General features: G+C 36.4%; 1 protein-coding gene across 1 annotated transcript in view; it reads right to left on the bottom strand.

Moving 5' to 3' along the window:
- Window positions 1-16,799, bottom strand: part of SLC38A6 (solute carrier family 38 member 6) — a gene marked incomplete at both ends in the record, with an annotated part of 72,927 nt that overhangs the window by 42,464 nt on the left and 13,664 nt on the right. Inside the window, 2 exons of the mRNA XM_079700667.1 lie at window positions 759-798; window positions 4,173-4,225. Of these exons, the coding sequence (XP_079556793.1) occupies window positions 759-798; window positions 4,173-4,225 (93 nt within the window). The remainder of the gene's footprint in view (window positions 1-758; window positions 799-4,172; window positions 4,226-16,799) is intronic.

Here is a 16,799-nt window from a genome sequence, read left to right as displayed (position 1 = left end):
ATTTATTTTTGGCTGTGTTGGGTCTTTGTTGCTGTGCACGGGCTTTCTCTAGTTGTGGCGAGTGGGGGCTACTCTTCGTTGTAGGGTGCGGGCTTCTCATTGCAGTGGCTTCTCTTGTTGCAGAGCATGGGCTCTAGGCGCTTAGGCTCAGTAGTTGTGGCGCATGGGCTTAGTTGCTCCGCGGCATGTGGGATCTTCCCGGACCAGGGCTTGAACCCGTGTTCCTTGCATTGGCAGGCAGATTCTTAACCACTGCACCACCAGGGAAGCCCAAGTTTGTTTATTTTTTAAACCACGTGGTCATTTTCAATTTCTTGGTTACAAAAGGAGATTGCCTTTCCACACCTGACACAGCCATGGAACACCACTCCCTCTAAAGCAGTACACGCCACTGGGGGTGACCAGGACAAAAGTAGAGGGGAAATACTTCAGAATCACCTGGAGAGTTTTTCCAAGCTGTACCTCACCACTATTACAACTACAGAAAGCCCATGCTTTAGAGGTGTGTTGCAGACCTAATAACAAGATTGAAATCAAGGGTTTAGCTGCAACTGAATTTAGAAACTATTGTCCTACAAGAGCTGCTAAAAAGGATTTAAAAAAAAAAAAGAGTAATGAGGACAACACACAGGGCTTCTGAGACACCTATGTCTACAGAGGTTCAGGTTCCCAGCTAGACCTGTAGTAAGGCAAGAAACCAAAGGAGGAAATCATTTCCATCACATTTACGCATAAGCAGTGCACTTTCAATTGCTTACCTCCAATATTCTGAATTATTATGGTGCCTGCTACCACCACCTAAAAAAGAACAAATGTATTCAGAAGATGAAAGGGGAAATAATACAAAAGGATCAGTATTTTATTAAAATCCAATAACTATGACTTAAAAACAGATGCAGAAATTGAGTGAAGAGAAACTGAAAAGAATACACTTTGCCAGCCATTTGTAATATATAAAACTAACAATCATCACATAAAAGGCTTTCTTTAATAGTTTCATGGTTATTATAAAGAACACTTTTGTAAGTTTTATTGGCAGTCATTTTTAAACAGTTAAAAGTGTTAAAAATCTAGTAATCAATGGTTATCAAAGTACCAAAAAACTGAAATTGAATCTGTCTGCTCTCATTCTCCCTTTTTTACTGGTTTTATCACTTTGCTTTGTTAGGTAGACTGAGACAGTTTGAGGTGTGTTGTGTCAATGCCGTACTGCATAGAAGGGAATAATATAGTCTGCAGAGTGTGTTAGCTTGGCATACACCAAGCCTTGAACATCCCTGTCGCAGGGATTAATAAAGTCTAGAGCAGAAAACGCTATAGAGCCCACATATTATCACATCTGAAAATTGAAGCAAAATGTTTCAAACTCAATAATATGAAGTGGACTGAGTGCAAGACAACAGGAGGTGGTAAAGAGTGTAATATATTGGAGAAGTCCTCCCGTTTCAAAATGGGGCAGCTGCTGCACAGCTCTGGCCAGTTGCTGACATGTGAGAATGTGAATCCAGTGTAGCTCAATCTTCTGCTTTTTCAAGAAAAGTCAGAAATTGAATTCTTTTAAAATGTCATAATTCTTTGTTGGCAATCAGCTAAAAATAAAAAAGATTTGAGCCAAACAAAATATGCCTGAGGACTATGTTCAGCCTGCAGGCTTGCTAACTTGTGATCTTTGATGACATTCCTGGGAAACTCAAGATAGCACTTTATCCATTCTTGGTCATCAGATGTACTCAGGAGAAATGATTAAACATTCTGCTTCCACTCGGGCCTCTCAGTCACTTATATCTTGGTGGATCTGTACCTCCAATGTATGTTTTGAGCTGACTAGCTATCTAAGATCATTACTACATGGACTGGGAAGAGATGACCCTTCCTCTCCTAGAAATTCCATCAGCAACACAGCATTTGCCTATCCTGGGAATAAACTAAGTTACTGAGACCTAGAAGCCTTGGGGTCTGGAAAGCAGGGATAATGATAGAAACACTTGGCAAGGTGTCTTTGAATGGGGTAACTGCCACTCTAACATTTTCCATAAAAATCTCTACATATCAACCCATTTAAAAATTAGTTCCAAAGTGTCACTCACAGTTATTTGTGAAAAGACTTTTTTGAAATTTTGTATACTATCTTTCATATGTAATTGATACCTATTGTCAATCACACATGAAATTTGGATTTTTCTAAGAATATGCTGCAAAAAGCAATAATATCAGCTTATTCAATCTGGAAAGTCAGTATATCTTTCTATCAATCTATTGATCTATCGATCTATTGATATTTCCAGTGCCTAGCACAGTGCATGGCACATGGTATTTGCTCAATAAACATTTGTTTGACAAGTACATAAATCCATTTATAAACAATTAAAGTTTTTCCTTAAAAAGTTCAAAGCATTTCAAAAATATTTAATTTTCAGAACAATGTTACCCTATCATGTCATATCCATATTCATATAATATCTGGAAAGAAGGAAATAGGAACGTTTCAACCCAACTGTGGAAGTTGAGAGAAAATATTAAACAAACAAACAAACAACTCATTTAGAGTATTCTCTGTCTGTGTATCTGCCTACTAAGAACTGTGTGCATACATTAAAATGATAATGCAACTATTGTAGAGTTTTAGAAAGAGGGGACTCTCAATAATCCATGTTCTTCTTGTAGAGTCTGCTGCTATACAAGGAATGCAGGAAACACCAATGTGAAATAACAGTGATGATGCTTAGTCATGTTTACAGATTATATTAAATTAATTGGAGAGCTTTCTTATATAAATAACATTTTCTTCTTCTTCCTTGATTAAACTGGATATAGTTAATTGATCATGATTATACCAAACATCCTGATCTTCAAGAAAGAGAAATTGTTTAGATTATTAACAAAAACCTTTACCCTCAAAAGTAACATAGTCTCCATTTAGTTCAAGTTTCAGGCTATTAAAATAAACTCCAGGGCTTCCCTGGTGGCGCAGTGGTTGAGAGTCCGCCTGCCGATGCAGGAGATGCGGGTTCGTGCCCCGGTCCGGGAAGATCCCACATGCCGCGGAGTGGCTGGGCCTGTGAGCCATGGCCCCTGAGCCTGCGCGTCCGGAGCCTGTGCTCCACAATGGGAGAGGCCACAACATTGAGAGGCCCGTGTACCGCAAAAAAAAAAAAAAAGAGAGAGACACTCCAAACCATGAGGTTACATAGTATGATTTAAATATTCTCTTCTGTGCTTTAAAACCAAAGTTAATTTGAATGTAAATACACATTCCCCACCATTACATAGCTGTATCTTTTCCCTCCCAGACTCATTCTTAGAAGTTAGTTCGGCCATCTACAAATACAGCATCGTTTTATATTAAAAACAAAGTAAACAAAAAATACAAACAACAGATTTACAAATAAAAAGAAAAAGTCCTGTTTGGAGCCAACACATAAATGGGTTTTAGAAGTATGATAACTCTTCAGAAATAAAAAATTATTAAAGCACTAACAATAATATTTAACTACTGATTACCTGTGGAAGAAGACAGTACTTCCACTACCCATTAAATTAGTTTAGTATGCCTATCACAGATGAATGCCCAATAAATACTGCTGTTATTTCTCTTATTCTAAGGAGGAACAGTAGTAGATTTTGAGTCTGGAGTCCTATGTAATACTGGCCTAAGTAATTGTAGACAAATAGGCCCCTTCCCTTCTCTGGGCCTTAATTTCCTAACCTATAAATGAGGGGACATCTAGATCATCTTTTAGCACTGTTCAGCTCTTAAATGATATGATCTTCTAATTATCAGTTTTTTTAAACATGCTATAAGTTTAATTCTATGCTCTGTCTTGTCCTGTCTTCACGAGAATTTTCTCAGATAATATAATCAAAATTAATAAGAAAAACTTAAAGCAGGCCATTGTTACTGATTTCAAATTATACAAGTCATTGTTCTCCTTCATTAGGGTAAAAAACACTAAAAAAATTTAAGTGTTGAGTTAAATTTATCAATGTATTTTTAGGAAGGGCACAGAGATTTCTTCTCTCTCTTCCTGCTCCCATCATTCTCTTTCTTCACTTTAGTTTCCTTTTATTCCCTTAATTTCTTTCTCTGATATATACTTGTCTTTTCTAACTGGAAATGGAAGGAAAAATTCCTTTCAGGATTTTGGACACAGCAAGGAGAAAAAAAAAATTACCTTTCCAGGTAATCCAAATGCAAAGAGTCCAAGATCTTCATAAGATGTCACAGCTGTTAAGAGAAATTATAACTGTTATTTTTACACAAAACTATTTGTTTGCCAAGACTTACACAGAAGAAAGCTATTCCACTACTACCTGATAGCTATTGGATTGTCACATTAAATTTAAAGCAGAAGTAATGACTTTGGGGGAAACCTGAAAACTTATGATCCATAAAGACAGCATCCTCTTAGAATAAGTAGAGCTTAGCAATTACCAAGGTTGTCTAATAACTACCCAGGCTGCATAAATTCAAATAGAATTATTACTCAAGAACAACCCACTTCTCACTAAACAGTACTTGCAGACTACACTGTCCAAATGTAAGTTTTCATTGGCAACAGTTTCTGAAAACTGCCTGTGTAAATAAAACTTGATAAAGTACAAAAGTTGTATCATACTTTCAGAGACATTCACTTTTCCAGGCTACCTAGGATATGATAATGTATTCATGACAGAAACAATACCCTCATCCTGCAATAAGGGTATATTTTTTCTTTTTCATCACAAAGAGTATGAAATTACATTTTCATTCCACATGTTCAAGAAGTGTGATCACAGAAAAGATGAAAATTAAATGGCTCATGAAAGAACCAAATGTGTCCTCAGATGATAAAGCTTCATGTTATAACTAGCGATGTCACAGGTAAAAATAAGAGAAGTAAAAACATTTATATAATCCTAAATTTGAAAAGCCCTTAACCTTACAGTGCTTACACTGAAAAAAAAAAAAAAAAAGCAGATACTAAGGCTTGCTAATAGCAACACACATTTCCTATTGAGTCAAAGATATGTCTCATCATTTTTTAAAGAAAGTTTTTAATATATGCTCTCAAGATATACATAGGTTTCTTTACCACTACATTAACAAAAAACTCCCCTATACTTTCATAAACAAAGTCTACCACGTATGAAAAAATAAGCATTTTGAAAACCACATATGGTCTGTACATGTTATAACTATTAGAAAGTCAGAAAGAAAACAGTGAAATGCTAAAAAAATAAGTTTTACTTAAGAACAAAAATTTTTAACATTTTAAACTTTTTTAAACTTTAATTTATTATCAGAGTAGATAGAAGAATTTCAAAACTTTTTGGATGACACAGCTATTTTTTATTTTACTTTTTAATTTTATTGTTTTATTTTTTTGGCCGCATCGTGTGGCACGTGGGATCTTAGCTCTGCGACCAGGGATCGAACCTGTGCCCCTTGCAGTGGGAGCGTGGAGTCTTAACCACTGAACCACCAAGGAAGTTCCAACACAGCTATTTTTTAAAATGTATTTACATACTGCTCAACAGTGGGCAAGGCCAATTTAATTTTGAATTTGGAACATATAATTTGATTATAAGTAGGAACCTTTATGCTTTAACAATGAAAGACTTCAATAATAATCTTAGAGAGGTAGACTGTAGATATATTTTAGAACATAAAATTACAAAGCAGAGTTAAAAAACTAAGAACTGGATTTTTTTCCTCCTATGTGAAATGCTGAAATTCTTTTTTTCAAATACACATGTTCTAAAGTGAATGTTAACACAAAAATTAATAATTATTTCAACCAACAAATCTTTACTAGTTTGTTTTCATATTCCAAAATATAATTAAGTGATAATGTTAAATAGGGGCACAATTTCTTATATTTAACATTGCAAAGCCTTGGTATATATATTAAACCAGAAAATTCTCTAAATGTTAGCTTCTATCTAATTTGACATTAAGAAGGTAATTTTGTTACATATTATGTGTATGTGAACCAAGTCTCCAGAAGGTTTCTGATCTGTCACTATGAGGCACGAGATTAAAGGAACATCATTGTTCATTTTCAGCATCCCTCTTTCATATTACTGTTGAAAGTGTTTGTTCTTTAAAAAAACTTTCCTTCCAAGGACTTAAAGCAAGGAGGCTTTTCAGTGTTACATATGGAAATATACCACATAACTTGCTTTTAAAATGATCTATTTTGGGGACTTCCCTGGTGGTCCAGCGGGTAAGACTCTACACTCCCAATGCAGGGGGCCTGGTTTCGATCCCTGTTCAGGGAACTAGATCCCACATGCATGCCGCAACTAAGATCCCACATGCTGCAACTAAAAGATCCCACATGCCGCAACGAAGATCCTGTGTGCTGCAGCTAAAACCCAGCACAGCCAAAATAACTAAATAAATATTTAAAAATTAAAAAAACCTTAAATGATCTATTTTGCATTAAATTTTTAGTCAGGGAGCAAGTTATCAAGATAATACTCTTTTAAAAGTTTGACTAGGATTTGTTTTATTTTCAAATAGCAGAAAACAAGTATAGATTGTATATTAGTAAACATAAAAAGCAAATAACTTTCCGATAAGCAAAAATAACATTGAAATATTCCAAAAAGAATTGGTATTTCAATTATCTAAATTTAAATAAATTAAACATTTATCTTAATTTTTAAATTAGAATATAACATTTATTACTCCAGAAAATATAATCAAACTAACAGCTTAATGAAGATAGTTGTAATTGCAACTTCTGACAATTGTGGCATATATTTTAGCAATCTCACATTTGTTCTCTATTATTTTCTAGTGTTATAAAAATATCTTTAAGTACAGCAAAGTCCCAAATTCAGAGTGAACAAAGTTTAGACTTTTAAATGGAGACTTACTACTATGTTCAAATCCTAACTCTACCTTTTAAGTCAGAAGGTCTGGCTAGTCATTCAGTTCTGTCACTGTCATCTTACTTCTTTTATGTTGCAAAAATTAGAAGTACTTTTCCATGTCTGAGACATCATTAGTATGAACAATGGCTTCTGGCTTAACTTCGAGGCTTTGCTAAGTTAAAATATGTACACAGTCAATCAAATGTTTTATCTCCACATATTCACTTTTTAATGGTTTTCTGGATCATCGTGACATACAAACCGAAACAACACTAGTGAAATACTTTGAAAATTCTGCTCTACCATTTGGACAATTAAGATGCTGGTAACAGTGTAAATTGGAACTGACTTTGGAATGTAATTTGACCAACGAACCTTGAAAATATTTATAATATTTGACCCCTGAGAGCTTGCATCTTAGGAAATAAGACTAACATCAGAGAAATCATTATATGCAAAGATACACATTGTGCATTATTTACATTGAAAAAAAGACTACCTAAATGCTCAATAATGGTAAAGTGGTTAAGTAAATTATGGTAGGTATATCTAGTAGAATAATATGTAGCCATTAAAAACTATGTTTATAATAACATGAAAAATGTCAATATTAAGTGAAAAACATAGGATTTGATTGAATATGATCTATAAAGCAAAACACTTTCATATGATCAATGTTTTAATATCTTATTTATAAAGTAAAAGATGTTTTGAGAGCTATCAAAATGAGACGTGGTGATGACCAGTCACATTAATAGCAAATTCTTACAGAAGAGGAATAACATTAATTATGAAAATTATGAATTTAATTTGGCCTTTTACAGGAATTCATACAAGCAGAACTTGGCACAATCCTTAAATAAATAACTGAAAGCAGTCATTAGCAATCTATTTTAGGAAATTATTTTTTGATATTGAAGAAATCAATGCTATGGTTTTGAGGGGATGGAAAGGCTGTAAATCTTAATCAAGTAAATTGGGGAAAAATTTCTTCTTTAATGTACCATCAAGGCACACTTTAGTGCTATTTTGGCTAGACCAAGAGTTTGGCCTCCACAGGAATCGTTTGGAAAGCTGCTTCCCATGAAGTAGTGGAATATTTCCAGCTAGTTACTCCAGTGTTCCGTCTGCTTTGCATTTTTTCCTCAATGAAATAGGACAATTAATAAACTCTGGTTACAGTACAAAGCCCAAGTTTCAGCAGCAGCAATATTATCTTTGGAACTGGATTGAGGGACATGAGTTATTCAAATACAGTTCAACTCTCAGAAAGCAGGCCATTTGGAATGCACCCTTATTTTGAAATTCTTTTCTTTCTCATGTTTTCTTTCATTTTCCTCTTGTCTTTTTTCTCCGTAAGAGTGTCATGCAAGCCATTCATTTATTGAACGTCTACTATGCAATTGTATCACCACTTCTGGTCTTTCTTAAAATGTATGTAAATGTCAGTTTAGCAACTAAATGTGGCATGATTTTAGAGCACCTGATGTAGTAAAAGAAAATAGAATGCTAGAGTAGAAGGAACATTCTCCTTTCAATTTCACAGAGGTGAGATACTGCAGGCAGAGAAAAAGTTCTAGGATCCCAACATACTGCTTGTTTCTGCAGTGAACAAGATTTACAGTCATTCATATCCTATAAATGTTATTCACTGGTTTTCAACTTTAGACTCAGCTTATACATAAAAAATGAATGACTTACATAAGATTACAAAACAAAATAAATATTATCAACCTTGACAATATAAGGGTACAGCAGAAGGACTATGGGAAATAGAAAGAGAACAGGGGAAAGCAAGGATAGGAGCACTAATACATACAACATAGCAGAGTCAAGACACACCATCTAAAGTCCATGAAACAAAAATAAAACTTTAAATATATTGTTTATACTGAGCCTGTGCTCTAGAGCCCACAAGCCACAACTACTGAGGCCTGTGTGCCTACAGCCCGTGCTCTGCAACAAGAGAAGCCACAGCAATGAGAAGTCCACGCACCGCAACGAGGTGTAGCCCCCACTCACCGCAACTAGAGAAAGCCCGCGTGCAGCAACGAAGACCCAACACAGCCAAAAATAAATAAATAAATAATTTTTAATAAATAAATAAATAAATGTATTGTTTACAGTTACAAATAATCAGTGAAAGAATTATTGAATACAAACTAATGAAAATTAGAAGGGGAAGGATTAGTGCACCTGAGCTAAATCTTCACCTTTCATAATGAGGTGTCAACAGATAAAATTTAAATCAATAAATAACAGTAGAAGAATATTATTTAGACTTAGGAAGGTAACTCCCCAAAAGAATTCAAAATGAAAACTAAATGTTGCTAACCCTGTGAAATGGAACTAGATGTGGGGAAGAATGAGCAGGGAAGTGCTTCAAGTCCTCCTGCGCAAGTGCACACACACGTACGCATGTACATACACGTGTGTGTGACTGTTATTACCTTGATAAAATTAAAAGAGGAGGTTAATTTAAAAATATGTTTAACCCTGCAGAGACTCACACCCATCCTTCCCTGCAGCCCAATAACAAAAAGTTCAGTTCTGCTACAGGAAACATTCTGCCATCAAGGCAAACGATAGGAAGGGATAATCACTACAAGAGCAGGGTATGCACACAATCTAGCCTAGGGTTTCTCATCCTGCCACTACTGACATTTTTGGCCTGGATAACTGTTTGCAGTGGGGGGCTGTCCTGTGCACTGTAGGATGTTTAGAAGCATCCTTGGCCTCTACTCACTAGATGCTAGTAGAACCTCACCCTGCCCTACAATTCTCAGCCGTGACAACCAGAAATGTCTTTAGACACTGCCAAATGCCCCTGGGGGAGAAGAATCAAGGCAAGATGAGAACTACTTACTAGCAGAAAGGATGAGACAAGAACACCATTCAATGAAGATGGAGTCACATAAACAGCCCACTTAATTGTGAGAATATTGAACTATGCTCACTAATCACAAGAAAAAGATACAAAATTATAAATAGTTGGGAAATCTGACTATCACTCCAAACAATAAACAAATTGAGATGGGAAATAGGAATAGGAAATAGGAATCTACTGTCTTTCAATCAGTTTCAATCTCATTCGCTCTCACAGTGACAGCATCTCACAGTGCTGAAGGGGATTCCTTGTGACCTTAGCAATCCATATCCTTCACACAGTGCCCAGACCAAAGCTGGGGAAAATAAAAGGCCCTCAACTTTATTGAGAAATGGTGTATTGGTGTCCAACATATCATGTAAATGTTGTACACTCTATTTTATAGACCATACAAGAAATTTTCAAAGGTACTTTTGACTATATATAATTTTTGCCTTGTGTGTTAATTTTGGAACTTTTAAAATAGTCCCTCTGTAGCTCTAAGCCATTCATCACCCACGTATACAGCTTTTATTAAGTATCCTCTGTATGTCAAGCACAGTTTGGTAGATGCTGAGAAAACAATGGTTAATGCTTTCAATATACACTAAATTTTCCAGGAATACAATTACCATGTAAATGGATGTTTGGCTTTGTTTGGAAATTTGCCAAAAACTGTTCACCATTTAGGAAAATCACATCACCAACAGCATTTATTTTGCTTTTGTTTCTCCTTTACTTTGCTACATGGCATTATATTATGTATAAATACTGTGTTAATTTCCTATGGCTGCTGTAACAAAGTATGACAAACTTGGTGACTTAAAACAACAGAAATTCAGGGACCTCCCTGGTGGCACAGTAGTTAAGAATCTGCCTGCTAATGCAGGGGACACGGGTTCGAGCCCTGGTCCAGGGAGATCCCACATGCTGTGAAGCAACTAAGCCCGTGTACCACAAATACTGAGCCTGTGCTCTAGGGCCCGCGAGCCACAACTACTGACCCCTCGTGCTACAACTACTGAAGACCACATGCCTAGAGTCCATGCTCTGCAACAAGAGAAGCCACCGCAATGAGAAGCCCGCACACTGCAATGAAGAGTAGCCCCCACTTGCTGCAACTAGAGAAACCCCTTGCGCAGCAACGAAGACCCGACACAGCCAAAAATAAATAAATAAATAATTTTATTTTAAAAACAAACAAACAGAAATTTATTTTCTCACAGTTCTGGAGGTCAGAAGGCCAAAATCAGTCTCACTGGGTCAGTATCAAGGTACTAGCAAGGCCACAATCCCTCTAGAGGCGCTAGAGAAAATCTGTTCCTTGCCTCTTCCAGCTTCCAGTGACAGCTGGCATGACTTGATTTGTGGCCAAATCACTCCTACCTCTGCCTTTGTGGTCATATTACCTTCTCCTCTTCTGTCTGTGCTCTCCCTCTGTGATACATGTGACTCCAAAGAGTCCACCAGAATAATCTCCCTGGTGAAGTCCTTTTTTGCCATAAATGATAACATTCACAGGGATTAGAATTTGCATATGTTTTAGGGGGCCGTTATTTAGCCCACCACAGGTAGGTTATAATAGCTGTAGGAATTTCATTTTAGATAGTAAAATAAGCATTTAGAATTTTCTTTTTTTAATAAGAGGAGGGTGCTGTGATGGATAGTATTTCAAATCACTGCTCTGAAGGGTTTCAGTAAAAAAAAAAATTGGGGAGAACAAGGGGCCATTTTACTCCTTATTTATTTCCTCATCATTGCTAACAATTAAAATATTCATAAGAGAATTGTCACCTTACTTTAGGAAGAGGAAGATAGGGGACTATGTTCTCTCTCTCAGTGAGCTCTAGGAAGGACCAGAATTCTCTTTGGAAGCAACAATTGGTGAATCCCAGTATCCACCTTGACCCTTTTTAAACCACTTCAGTGGCTTCTCACTGCCTCAGCAAAAACTCCAAGTTCCTTAGGATGTGACACTTGTCTATCTTCTCAGTTTCACTTTCTTCTTTGTACCTTATGCATAAATAATAGTAAACTATTTTTGGTACCTGAGTAAAATGTTCAGGATGTACCTTTGTATATGCTGGAATATTCTCTCTTGCCTTGTCTGCTAGTCAAATTGCTTTTTAGATCATTCCTCCAGGAATATTTACTGAACCTCACACTCCCCACCTGCACCGAGACAAGGCAAAACATTCCCTCCTCTAAGCTATCACTATACCTTGCACATATTTAAATTACCACACTACATTATGAATTATTTGCTTATGTGTTTGTCTCCCCTTCTACATTATGAGCTTTTTTAAGGGAAGGAAGTGAGTCTTATTTACCTCTGTAATCCTAATAGATAATGAGTATAGAATGAATGAATGAACCTCTATCCTGGGCTTCAGTTCTAGAACCTGTCCATCTAGTTTTACTTCAAAGTCCACATATCCAAAACTGAACTCATTTTTATTTTGAACTAACATCTGCTGCGTTGTTATGTCCATTAATGACACTATCATTAATTCAGTGGCCTACGCCAGAAATCTGGGAGATATCCTCAGACACCCCCTTCTCCACATTCAGTCTAACTTCCCCACGTTCCTTAACCTGTTTTTTTCTTTTATTCTCCTGTTAATACTTTGTTTCAATCTCCCACTATTGGATTCTTAGACTTTTGTAACAGCCAGGCTTGACTACTAACCTACCCAGGTACTGTTAGTGCAAATTACAGCTAGACAGACAAATGAGAAAGGCACTCCCTTCAAGAAGAAGAGAAAGAAAAGAGTTTCCATTCTGAACACAAGCATGAACACATCCTGAAGACAAGCATGGCCTGGAGAGCTGACTGTGCCTTTGTGAAAAGAACTACTCTAATCTGGAGGTGGCTCTTAGATCTGCTACTTGGTTGTTGTCGTGGGAATTCCCTCTACTTCTCCGCTGTGCTAGATTCCCTACTTTTTTGGTACTCTTTAACTTCGGTAAATGGCATCCTGAATTGCTTATTAAGTAAGAGTGCACGGGAGATAATTTTTTGAGTCCTTACATGTATGAGAATGTCATTATTCTTCCCACACACTTAAATGATAGTTTGGCTGGGTATAGAATTCTATACTGAAATCATTTCCCCCCAAAATTCTGAAGGTATTGCTTTATAGTCTTATTTGTAGTACTTCCTGGGAAGTCTTTTGCCATTATAGTTTTTGATTCTTTGTATAAGAATTTTGGTTTGTTTGTTTCTCCTCTCTGAAGCTTTTAGTATAGCTTCTTTATAACTGTATTTCTGATTTTTCACAATTATGCACTTTTTTAAAAATTAATTTTTATTGGAGTATAGTTGCTTTACAATGCTGTGTTAGTTTCTACTTTACAGCAAAATGAATCAGCTATACATATACATATATCCCCTCTTTTTTGGATTTCCTTCCCATTTAGGTCACCACAGTGCATTAAGTAGAGTTCCCTGTGCTATACAGTATGTTCTCATTAGTTGTCTACTTTATACGTAGTATCAATAGTGTATCTGTGTCAATCTCAATTTTCCAATTCCTCCCCCCTCCTTGGTATCCATACATTTGTTATCTATGTCTGTGCCTCTATTTCTGCTTTGCAAATGAGACCATCTATACCATTTTTCAAGGATACATTTGATATGACTTCTTTTACAATCATATTGCTTACCAGGAAAAATTCTTTCAATCTGGAAACTAATTTCTTTCAGTTACAAAAACTTTGCTTGTATTATTTTGTTGATAATTTTCTACCATCTAATTTTTTCTGTTTCCTTTTTGTGGAATTCCTATTATTTGCATGTTGAACCTCCTGGACTGATCCTCTCATTTTCTTATATTTTCTCTCCCATTTTCAAGTTCCTTGTCTTTTCCTCCCCAGGAAATGTCCTTAACTCTTTCAGCCCAACTACTAAATTAATTTTAAATTCGCTTTTTTACATCTAGGACTCTTATATTCTCTATTCCCTTGTAATAATTTCTTGTTCTTGGTTCAACAATGCAGTATCTTCTTTTAGTTCTCTGAAGCTATTAAATACAGTATTTTTTTATGTTTTCATCTGGTCTCTGCATTATCTCTGTTTCCTCTTTTCCTCTAAGTTTGTTTCTTTCCTTTTTTTTTTTTTTAACAGACTTCATTTTTAGAGCAGTTTTAGGTTCACAGCGAAATTGAGCAGAAAGTACAGACAGTTTCCACATTCCCTCTAACCCCACACATGCATAGCCTCGCCCCCATCAACATCCCCCACCAGGGTGGTACGTCTGTCACATCAATGAATCTACGCTGATGCAACGTTATCACCATAAGTCCATGTTTAGAGTTCACCCTTGGTGTTGTACACTCTATGGGTTTTGACCAGTATAGTATCATACAGAATAGTGTCACTGCCCTAAAAATCGTCTGTGCTCCACCTCTTCATTCCTTCTTCCTCCCTAAGCCCTGGCAACTACTGATTTCTCACTGTCTCCATAGTCTTGTCTTTCCCAGAATGTCACATAGTTGGAATCATACAGAATGTAGCATTTTTAGATTGGCTTCTTTCACTTAGCAATATGCATTTATAAGGTTCCTACATGTCTTTTCATGGCTTGATAGCTCATTTCTCTTTAGTGCTGAACTATATTCTATTATCTGGATGGACCACAGTTTATCCATTCATCTACTGAAGGGCACCTTAGTTGTTTCTAAGTTCTGGCAATTACAAATAAAGCTGCTATAAATATCCATGTGCAGGTTTTTATGTCGACATAAATTTTCAATTCATTTAGGTAAACACCAAGTAGTACAAATGTTGGATCAAGGGGTAGACTCTATACCTTTTCACCATGGTCTTCACAATTGTTTTGTTAACATGTTACTTTCAAAAGTACAGAACAGATACTTTCTCACATTTGGAACTTGCGTTTGGAGTAAGAGAAAAAGAATCCAAAATAAACCTAAGATCTTTGGCCTGAGCAACTAGAAGGAAGATTTATTATTTAATTAGATGAGAAAACACTGGAAGATGTAGGTTGGCAGTGCAAAAATGGAGAGTTTGGTAAATTTGAGATTAATATATTAGATATCCAAGTGGAAGTATCATGGAGGAAGTTGGACATGAGATTGAAATTCAGGGAAAGAGATGCAGGCTAGGGGTATAAATTTTAGGGCCATAATGAGCCCAAAAGTGTAAAAGAAAAGAGATCAGAGGAACACTGCCGGGGTATTCCAATGTTTAGAAGATGGGGAGATGAAAAGGATTCAGCAGAAGAAAAGAGAAGGAGTATTCTGTGAAACAGGAAGAAAAGCAGGAGAGTATCAATACTGTTTTACAGAGGAAGGTGTGATCAACTGTGTCAAATGCTGCTGACTAGTCAACTAAGATGAAGACAGAACTGACCACTGGATTTAGCAATGTGTTAGTTGCTGGTACAATAATTTCTGTGGAATAATGGGGAAAGCCTGAATGAAGAGTGTTTAAGAGAGAATAGGAGGAAGGGGAAATTTCTGGTATAGACAACTATTTTGAGGAGTTTCACCATGAAGGCATAGCGCATACTGAACGAATGTGGAGTCATTTTTAAAATGGAAGAAATTATAGAATATTTGTAAACTGATAAGAAGAAAACAGAAAGGAACAAAAATGATGAAAAAGAAGAGAGGGAAGAAAGTGGCTGGAGTACGTAGGTGAGAGCAGCTGGGGTCATAGCATAAGTGGAGGGATTGGCCTCAGATAGGAATACAAAGAGTTCATCCAAAGTAACAGAATATATAGCATAGATGAAGATGGGTAGGTAGAAGTGGTAGCAAGAGCTTATAAAGTTCTTTTATGATTGTTTCTATTTTCTCAGTGAAATAGAAAGTGAGAATATCAGCTAAGAATGAAATCAAGGAGAATGTGTTGAAGGTTTGAGAGAAAGAAGAAAAAGTCATCTCCTAGATAGCAGAGTAAGCAAGTGAATGAACTAAAGAAGTTAATAAAGGTTAGGTGATAGCATCACAGATCCACTAGACATTGAATTATAGCGATATTAATCTGCATGGTTGTGTCTTCTTCAGGAATATTCAACTGTACAGGTGCCTGTGTGAAGTAGGCAGAGTTACATTTAATCATGGTTGGAGTTTTGCCAGGGGAGTAGCATGATGAAAGGGAGGAGCAAGGGAGTGATTCTAATAATATACCAGGAAACTTCAACTGGATAAAGAGGGGAAATATGGACAAGAGAGTGAAGGAGAGTGCAAAGGTGGTAGATCAATGAACTCAAGTCCTTGGCAGAGGTGAAGAATTGCCATAGTTGGAGTACTTGAGGGAATTAGTTTTAAAAAATTAAAAGTATGGTGGTTTTTGGAGGGTGAGATTCTTGAAAATGAGATTTTGGAGGGGATGCCATTTTGGTGATGACAAGATCAATGGTATGACCATGGAAATAAGTAGCTGAGGCAGGCCAGGAGTATGATCATTAGAAGAGAAGAGGTTAAGGAAATGAAAGTATTAGAAGAATTATCTACATGGATATTGAAATCATCCATAATTATGACAGGGGTAAAACTGAAGAAACTGAAAGGAAAGCAGAAGCTAATATATTCATAAAATGACAGAAAGTGGCTGAGGAGTCTATAGATGTTAACCATAAAGGGGGAAGTAGGTAGCATAGAGTTATGAGATTCAAAGCTGGGGGTTTAGGGAGAGGGAGGTGGTTGAAAAGTGGAAATGAGGCGTGACTAGGACACCTATCCCATCTTTAGGCAAGTATGAGGGACATGGAAGAGAAAAGAGTGGCCATTTGAGAGGACTACAGGGAAAGCAGCATCCTCAGAGAAGTCTTAGGTTCTCTTAGAGTAAGAAAGTTAAGGAAATGTTCAGAAAAGAGTTGAGGACACAGGGTTTTACTGATGACTGACTATGCATTCTAGAGGGCACACTGGAAGGGTTTCAGGAGTTGGGGAGAAGGGGGAGACGAAGTCAGAAAATAGATGACAAACAACAAGGTCCTACTGCATAGCATAGGGAACTAGATTCAATACCCTGTGATAAACCATAATGGAAAAGAATATATAGATGTATAACTGAATCACTTAGTTGTACAGAAGTTAACAC

The sequence above is a fragment of the Hyperoodon ampullatus genome (genome assembly GCF_949752795.1).
Source record: "Hyperoodon ampullatus genome assembly, chromosome: 3".
NCBI lineage: Eukaryota > Metazoa > Chordata > Mammalia > Artiodactyla > Ziphiidae > Hyperoodon > Hyperoodon ampullatus.
This window is presented reverse-complemented; position numbering and strand designations above follow the sequence as displayed.